Genomic DNA, 9,677 nt, shown 5'->3' on the forward strand with positions numbered 1-9,677 from the left:
ACTGATAACTAAATTTATGTGCTAATTATAAATATTAAGATGCATAGTATGAGAAAGACGAATTGGTTTCGTACCTTGTTCAATTGTATATTTGACATGCCTATTTTTAACAGGCCAAATCTTTTGCAAACCTTTAATTTGAGTTTTTTTAAAGGTAAAATATAATGAGCTGTGTTCTTTTGGACAAAAAATAATATAAAAGTCTTTTTATATGCATACGTATAATTAAATTGTTTTTTGCATATAAATATATGATTGTTTATTATACATAAAAAATAATCCACGTCATTATTATTGAGTAAATATAATAGAAACAAACATTTTTTTTATTTGAGAATAAGGGGAAAAAGATAATATTTGAAATACTACTAGTGGATTTTTAAATTGAGTTATAAAGGCAAAGGCTTTGGACTTTGAGTGGCTTTTCCCGTTTAATATTTGCATTTAAAGAGATGAACGTTACTCAGATGATTGTTTCCTCCAAATTCAAATAGGTAGGACCCAACCACCAGCTGAAAAAGAAGAAACCCCAGGCGACTTTTTCTATAACGTACGCCTCTTTTCATTTGAATTTCAAATTTTTGAGTAATTGGTCAGTTGCAAGTAAAGATTTTGTAACGAAACCCTTACCTTGATCTACTTTATTGCTTCTGGGTCGTTTTCTTCTCTGTGTTTTCGTCTTCTTGATAGACATGGGAGAATCGACATGTCTCATGCATTCTCTACCTGAACCCAACAACCATGTAAGTCTCGACAAATTCATCAAGTGATTATTCTTCATCATGTTTTTTAGTTATCAACTACCAATTTGTACCAAGTGTTTGTCAAAGTGCTCCAGTGAGTTGAATTTTACTGAAAATATGTTTTTGTGAACTTTTCTGGATACTCAACTGATTTCTTATCGTATAATGTTGGGACTGAGTTACTGACTACAAACTGTTTGTAGAAATGCCCCAATGAGTTGAACTTCACTAAAAGCATACTCTTACCAGTTTTCTTGCACTCAATTGGAGTGTCTCTTTGATCTGAACCGATAAATCTGGTAAAATTACTTGTTTACAGGGGAACCATGTACATGTTCTTGGAGATTCAGTCTCTTTTGGGAGGTTCACATCAGAGTCATTAGCTTGGGAAAAATGGTCAACATTTTCTCATAAACGCTATGTTGAAGAAGCCAAGAGTTATGCCCAACCTGGATCAGTTGCCCAAAAGAAAGCTTTCTTTGAAGCTCATTACAAGAAAGTGGCTGCTCAAAAAGCTGCTGCAGCCGCTGCTGCATTGCTTGAGCAAGAAAAAAACGCCATCGCCACCACCACCACCACCACCAGCCCCAAACCCCATGATTATTCACAAACATCGTTGGTGAACATTCATATACCACAACCACCATTGTTGAATACACAGAAAATTGTCAACGAAGAACAACCTCTCAATCTTGTTGTATCGGGAGCTGAAAAGGTTGTAGCAGATGTGGGTTTGAAGAAGAAAGATTTGGTAAACAAGATTGAGAATCTTGAAGATCATGTTTCTGTTTCTGAGGATAGTAGAACATCTCAAATGGACAGACCTTTGTTGAAGGTAATTATAAATTTATAATACTTGTTCTTTTTTTTGTTGTTGATTAGTTTAAAAAATGATTGATTATATATTTTTATTTTGTTTTAGTCAAAGTCGAACAATGAGCAGGAGGTTTTACAACCAAGAATGAGGAGAAAACCAGCTACACCTACTTTCAGGTCAACATTAGTCAACAAGAAACAAGTTAAAATCCCACCTTCACCATCAAAGTATGTTGCTTTTATGAATCCCAGAAAAGAAAACAACATCATCACTCCAAAATCCAAAAATTCCACTACAATGGATTCTGTAGATAAAAAGAGAATAGCTCCAAGATCTTTATACACGTTAATGAATTCTGGTTCTGTTAAAGAATCACAATCATGCAAATTAAACTCTCAAAATGTTCAGAAGATTGAAACCAAAAAACCTGTTCCTAGTGCTCATTCCACACCCAAACGCTATCCAACACCTGCAAGGACTCCTTCTAAGGTAAATTACATTTTTGCCACTCCATTATATGCAATGCAACTTAAACTTATGTGAATTTTGTTTCCTAGGTTAAAAGTGGGGTGAATAAGCAACCTTTGGCAACACCTTCGGTAAAAAGAAGGTAAGTTACTCGAAATTTTATTTTTTTAATTTCTTTAAATGGTTTAAATAATCTTGCTGTTTCTTTTTACTTTTTATTAAAGGGTGGAAACACAAACGCCTTCAGCTGTTGGAAGCAAAACTCCGAGTCAAAAATGGCACATTTTCTCAGCTGTGTGAGTTGTTTCAGGAATTATCATTTTGACATTTTAAAGGATTCATACTCTAAATATGAATGGGAAAATTACTGTTTTAACCTTTTTGAATTGTTGTGTGTTAATAATGTAGTTCAAAGTCACTGAATGCTTATAGAAACAAGTTGCAATCACCAACTGTATCTTCTCCTTTTACTTTGAGAACAGAGGAAAGAGCTGCACGAAGAAAACAGGCAAGAATAGCAAAGCCTACTTTATTACTCTTGAGCCTTTTATTAAAAAACTTAAAATATTCTTTCTTGTAGTTTAATGAATCTATGTTTTGCATTTAATTATTTTCAGAAGCTTGAAGAGAAGTTTAATGAAAAAGAAGCGCAGAAAGTGCAGCTGCAAACATCATTAAAGGTTATTATAATCTTTCTCATTTCTCAAATTTCCATTTATTTTCTTGGGTTTTTTATATTCGAATAATTTAAAAATACAGGAGAAAGCAGAAACAGAATTTAGAAGACTTCGTCAAACTTTCTGCTTTAAAGCTCGGCCATTACCGAGTTTTTATAATGAAAGAGAAAGAGAAACACCAAAGAGCATGATGAAAAGGGTATGTATATATATATTTTTTTATAAACAAAAAATGTATGTATTTTGAGGAATGGATTTTGTGTTTGTTTTTGTAGACTCCACAAGCACAAGGGCATTTGAATTTGAGGTCGGTAAATGTAACGCCTACAAGAAAAGCTCCGACAACAACAACAATGGTATCATCACAACCGTGTTCCATCAAGAAATCTTCTAGAAGACTTTGGAAAAATAACAATGATCAAAATCCGATTAATCATCCTTTGTCTGAATTAGCAAGAAGGATTAGCCATGAAAATATGTCTCCAAATATTCAGTAGTTTTAGTTTGTGCATATTATAACTTTTGCTGGCTGGTTTTATATGTCTGTCCATTTCCAGTTAAAAGATGATTGATTGATTACTAATATTTCTCAATTGCCAATTGCCAAGGCCTTTTGGCATGAATGCAAAATTTGTTGTATTTTGGAAACAGAGTTTAAATATGATTATCTTATTAATCTTTGTCTTATTTGTGTTCAAAATTTGAAACAAAACCCATCAAATGTTGTTTTCATGTTAGCACCAGACCCATCAAATGATAAAGAAACAATCCCCACAAAATGATTAAAAACACATCCTTTATCATTTTCATGGGGTTGGATTTATATTATAAATTAAAATGGGTCCAACAAATCAAGGAAATTATAATTATGATAAAATATATATATATATATATATATATATATATATATATATATATATATATATATATATATATATGTGGTTGTAGATCAATTTTGAAGAAAGTAGTTGTAAATGAATCATTGGAATTATGGTTTATCTTAGAAACAAACAAGCGAACAAGAATTGAGCTAACTTTATTCATATAATACACAATTAACAAACTATATGATTACATCATTAACATATAATAACAATAATTTAAACCAAACCCCAAAATCATCATGCATAATTAGAATATGATGATATGATGAATTTGATCAAAAGAATTTGAATTTACTCCATTTGTCCACCTACCAAATACCAATCATCGTCTCCATATTCATCCTCATCTTCATGTCCCCAGCATAACCCCACATCACAAAAGCTCATGGCATCATCATCATCATCATCCTCATCAAACTCATCATCATCATCAATATGGACATCATTCTCATGCTCATCTGCCAAAATCCCAATCCCAATTGCGAATCCAGCACCAAGGTCTATTGCATGAGTACCAACATCATGATCATGATGATTGTCGTCATCATACGCATAATTATAACCATAAGTTTCTTCTACTCTACCCTCGTAATCATAATCATCATCATTATAACCCTCTTCATTAGCCAAATAAGCCAAAACCCTAGTCGCCGAGTTCCCAACAGGATATTTGGTCCACTCGTTCTCAGGATCTATCGATCTGATCTTCATGGCCCCTTTAGCCTTATCTCTGGACTTACAAACCGCGTGTTTATGATGATGACCGGAGCACCGCCCCTTGTGACATTTCCCGGTACACTTTGATTGATTCGTCGGCTTGTTGAGCACCTTGGTGAACAGCCGTGCAGCGGTGGTGGAATCCACCATCTTTTTGTAGCGTTCTTGAGCCAAAAGAGGCTGATTGATATCGTAACACCTGATTGCACCATGTTGACGACGATCTCCTTTCATTTTGATTGTTGTTTGAGAAGTAATTTGGGTACAGAAATGGTGAAAAGTGTGGGTTTGGGAAGAAATTAATAGGGAAAAGAGTATAGACTATGGAAGGATGAAAGAGGTTAGATTATTGAAGACGATTTGTTCAGTTGATACGCAACGTGGTTTCTTTTTGGAGGGTCAACCGTGCGTATTTGCCAAGCTGGCTGCCTATCGTCAATTCTATATCTATTTCTATTTATGGTTTATATGTAACTCTTTTTAGGCATAATGGGAATATCCCATTTCTGCAACTCCTTTATCCAAACATGGTCTATATTATTATAAGATTAAACAAAAAACACCAAAAAAATAAGTTTATTAAAATAAAGAAAATCATATTTTAGTATTTATAAAAATGGCCACCATTTAACATTTTCAAATTTCAAATTTCAAATGATATATATAATATGAATTTTTTTTCCTCATTTGTATTATACAATTTTCAAAAACTTTTTCTATTTATTTTCGAAATACGTAATTATATCCATTTTTCAACCAAAAATTACCTTTATGCGTCTGTATGGTATCTACCTTCCATTTGTTAGGTTTTTTTAATCTACTTGATAAACTCCAGTAAAAAAAAACGAATCATGTTCTTGAAATTTCGGATTTCAACAATTTTCTTCAAATTCTAAAATACCTTCTAAAATAAACCTTTTACCTTTTTCAAGAAAATATATCTTTAATATGACATAAACTTGATATAAAATATCTGGTTATGGTTATGTTATTCTTTCATATTTGAATGTTTATTTTGGTGAAATCGAATGGTTTTTGTTTATCATTTTATAATTTCCGTGTTTATGTTAAAAATAAATTTAAAACCGACTTCAAATTCTTTCAACATGATACTTTCTAATTCTCTTTTAGACTAATGACATTAAAATGCATTTTTGCCCAACACATCCCAATAAAATGGCAAGGATGATATTGATAGCGTTCTTCACACTTCGTTTTTTTTCAAACCCCTCTTTCACTTAAATTTTGGATTGATGCCTTACATATGGTTGTTCACACCCATAACCTTTTACATACCACCATACACTTTCTCAGGCCCGATTCTGACGGTGGGCAACTCGGACGGTCTCCCAGGACCCATGTCGCTAAGGGGCCAAAAGATCCAATGTAAAAATTTCATTTTTATTATAAATGAAGCAGTATTGTAACTTGTTCAAAACATTGAAAAGCATTTCAAATAAAGCACTTATCAGAGTTTAATCCCAAATATCACATGTTGCGGAAAACACGGTTGTATGCGTTGTGATCGTCCCGAGCTCTTTCATTTGAAAACTGGAGTACCTGAAACAAAAACTGAAAACCGTAAGTATAAAGCTTAGTGAGTTCCCCAAATATAAAATACCATACATATCAAACGATCCATACATGCCATACATAACTGCAAGTCATACATATCATTCATATAACATAATCAATAAATGTGTTATGTGTCGCACATAGTCCTGCCATTATGCCACGAGCCACCTCGTGGTCTTTCTTGCCAGGTCGGTGGCCACATGGGTCTTATAGACAAGTGACAGGAACCACCTTCGGGTCTTCCATGCAAGCATCAAAAAGACAACTAACATATAGTCTACAACTACTTAACTAATAATCGCCAAAGTTTAGAATCTGGTCTTGCATACAGTGTGCCATGAGTCGCCTCCTGGTCTTTCATACATAATGCCAATGGCTAATCCCCGGGTCTTCCTACAATACATAAACCAAATGGGCCAACATTGGTGCCTTTGACATATACAAACAGTGAGGAGACTCACCTCGAATGCTGAAGTTCACTGCAAGAAATCTCTAGTTGCTGCCTTAACGACTTCCCAAACTAATAATTACCAAAATAATATCCAATTAGCAACTGAATTCCAAACTATGATCCATAATCCAAACTTAGGGTAAAATGACCATTTTACCCCTGGTCCATCAAGACTCACGACCAAGGCCCAAGCCTAAAACCAACAAGGCCCAAAACTATAAGACCCATAAAATCCCATTAATGGCCTAATTTTCCAAATTGGGCCCAACCGCATATGGGCCTTACCCAAAAGTCCAACAATTCCTGGTCCAATAATAATTCTCCGATAGCCTAAAGGTCCAAACCCATTGGTCCCACTAAGGTCCAAAACCGGCCCAATACAAAATCTTGGCCCAACTAGACAAACCCAAACAAGACTCCAAGTCTCTTACATTCCTATGACCAGAAAGCTCAACACATAAAACCCAACCCAATTCCTAAGCCCAAACACGAAACAAGCCTAAAAGCCCTCAGATCCACGAACGCGGGGCGTACGCTCAGCTTACGTTGGGCGTACTCGAGGAATCTGGATCGCGACCAAAGAGGAGGTACGCTGGGCGTACCTCTAGTACGCGGGGCGTAACCGCTGATCCTCCAAACTCAGTTTATAACTTAGCCAATTAAGCACTTTGCATCCAAACCTCGAGAAATCTCCAAACGAAGCTCTTAATGCATAAAGTCAGCACATTTATGCGTTTGCATGACTTAAAGGGACCCAATGACCAACTTAACCCAAAAATACCCATCTTAATCCATCTAGAACATGCATGAATAATTTATAACCTTAAAGATGGCAACTTTATGGACTTATAACCTCAAAAATGCTAAGAGTAGCAACTGAAAGCTCCTAGAGTGGTGTCCAACCACTAGATCTCACTCATGAGGTCAAAATGGGACCAAAAACCCACATAATCATAAATATCAATTTCCAATGAGCAAGGTTAGAACTTTTTACCTTCTAGGAGCTGAAAATGTAGCAAGAAGTCCAGATCCACAAGCCCTTCCTTGAACCACCACCTTGTACCAAGCTTCTACTTCTTGAAATACACTAGAGTCCACCAAATATGCACATGCAAGGCTCATAACACTCTTGGATGAAGCTATAGCTCGAGATTTAGGCTTTAAGACACTGGAGGATGAAAGGGAGGCTCACACTGGGGACTTAAGGTGCTTATATAGTGACCAACCCTAAATATTAGGGTTTTGGAGATCCTGAACGTACGCTGGGCGTACAACTCCCAAACCCGCGTTCCACTTTTCCACCCTTACACTGGGCGTACCCTAGCTTACGTTGGGCGTACTCACGCGCATGCCACCTTTGCATGCATGGGGACAAAATGCAAGCTTTTTCCACCGAGGGCCAAATCTGCCAATAACTTCAAAATGCCATAACTGCCTCATCCTAGGTATGTTTCCAACAAACCTTATATCCATGAAAAGGTGGCGAGAAGCCCTACGCTCCTAAAAACACACCCAAGCCTTAAAACCTCCCGAACAAAACCCAATGCCCATAAAAGACCGAGATATCAAATTACTACCCTTGGCTTCCAAAGGCACAATCGAATACTTGGATCACTTATACCATGGAAACCACATTCAAAATAGGCTAAATCCTTCCTTTCTCGAAGCCTTAAACCTCATGACAACTGATGACTAGTCCCCAGCCTAAGCAACAGATCAAATCTAAAACCGAGTATTACAACTCTCCCACATTTAAATTAGATTTCGTCCTCGAAATCGCTCCTTACTAACACCCATATCAAAACAAACAATATGAGTAACACAACCGATGATTCATCGTATAAGACAACCTTCCCAAGATAACTGAAACCCAAACCGAAATTTAATCCCTAAGAAAACAAACCTTAAACTCCAACAAAACCAATTCTGGGTATCCAAAGTCTGAAATCTATAATGGTATGTCTCCCCAATAGACCGCCAATGTTGAAATATTACAATGCCAAAATCTCATCGAATAACTATCCAACCATAATACCGACAACCCTGATTATCTTGATGCAACCTACGAAAACAAAGTCACTAACCATACCATTTGCAGGACATTTATACTTTACAGAAGGCTCAGATAACCCTATAAGTAGAAGATTCATCCCTGCAACGGTTAGACTCAAACGAGAGTTGCGTAGTAGGGTCAAATCAATTACTCTGAGATTATTTAATCCAACTGTAAGTGACTTAGCACTTTCGATCAACAAGCTATTTCACACACATGAGTCCTCAAATCACTACTTTTTCCTGAAAATCATGCTGCCTCTTATCTACTTTCCAAAAATAACTGAGACCTCCCTTGTTCCAACTTATCTGCCAACTATCTGGAATACTAGATTCCTAACTGGTTGCTGAGGCAAAGAACACCCTCACAGTCGCCCCACACGACTTCCAAAAGAAAACTCCGATTGGAAATAGCTACTTGAACCATCTCAACACCAAACCCGATGCTAAACTGAACACTACCAGACCAACTGTGGTATTACCTCTTACCCGGTCTCCTACAACCTACCAGTCCTCAATTCCAAACACGTTGTGGTCCTCCCACAACCTTGTGAACAGACCCACCTTGGTGTAAACCATCTGAAGAAATCTGTCAGCAAATCAAAGATCTACCACAATCTCATCGCTAAACAGGGACCAATGAAGGCTACGGGCCACCTCACAGTCTTACAACACTCCCATACCAACTGACCACTAGTGAATGTTATGGGCTACCCAGTAGTCTTACAACAATTTCACAATAACTGCTATCTAGTGAATGCTACGACCACCCTATAGTCTTACAACACTTTCACACTAACTTCTATCTAGTGAATGCTACGGCCACCCTGCAGTCTTACAACACTCCCATGTTGCCACTACTGCCGCCAAATGCCTTACCGCTAATGTATTAATCCGAACGTTGTTCGGATTCAAAAACACACCTAGCCAACTCCCCAATTGAACCCGAATCATGACTGGAACCCCACCCTGAGTTCCCCTTTCGAAGCCTGCTAGCTGACACCAAAAGGTGCGAACCCAATTTTACGAAGTCTCCCGAACTCCCAACTCATGCGAACCTCCATCCAAACAGCCACTTGGGTCGCCCTCCTCTCTGATAGGGATGCGAGACTCACCATAGTTTCACACTTGCTTCTGATCCTAAGTACCTGAGCAATTCTCCCCAACTTAGTTTCGACTAAGTCTTCACAACACATGAGAATTGAAGGATTCCCAATCCTTTTTACCCTCTAATAATTAAACTACTGAAAACATGTGCTTACCAATGTTAGTGCTCCATCACCAGCTAAACCC

At 36.8% G+C, this 9,677-nt stretch overlaps 2 protein-coding genes across 3 annotated transcripts; one reads left to right on the forward strand and one right to left on the reverse strand.

Annotated features, from left to right (window-relative positions):
• Window positions 1-441: 441 nt before the first annotated feature.
• On the forward strand, window positions 442-3,392 carry LOC145044214 (uncharacterized). Of its 2 annotated transcripts, XM_078993075.1 has the most exons (10): window positions 442-550; window positions 691-743; window positions 1,063-1,578; window positions 1,666-2,049; window positions 2,118-2,170; window positions 2,253-2,324; window positions 2,437-2,536; window positions 2,646-2,708; window positions 2,788-2,904; window positions 2,981-3,392. In XM_078993075.1, exons 2-10 carry the CDS (start codon window positions 693-695, stop codon window positions 3,200-3,202), a joined length of 1,578 nt encoding a protein of 525 aa, XP_078849201.1. In that variant the 5' UTR covers window positions 442-550; window positions 691-692; the 3' UTR covers window positions 3,203-3,392. The 2 variants fall into 2 exon arrangements, with proteins under 2 accessions (XP_078849201.1, XP_078849200.1); XM_078993074.1 differs by lacking the exon at window positions 442-550 and having other exon boundaries at window positions 558-743.
• A 326-nt stretch (window positions 3,393-3,718) lies between these two features.
• Window positions 3,719-4,746, reverse strand: LOC145044215 (uncharacterized). Its single transcript, XM_078993076.1, has one exon. The coding sequence runs from the start codon at window positions 4,538-4,540 to the stop codon at window positions 3,881-3,883; it is 660 nt and encodes a 219-aa protein (XP_078849202.1). The 5' UTR covers window positions 4,541-4,746; the 3' UTR covers window positions 3,719-3,880.
• Window positions 4,747-9,677: the final 4,931 nt, after the last annotated feature.

The sequence above is a fragment of the Lactuca saligna genome, chromosome 4 (assembly GCF_052625555.1).
Source record: "Lactuca saligna cultivar CGN05327 chromosome 4, ASM5262555v1, whole genome shotgun sequence".
NCBI lineage: Eukaryota > Viridiplantae > Streptophyta > Magnoliopsida > Asterales > Asteraceae > Lactuca > Lactuca saligna.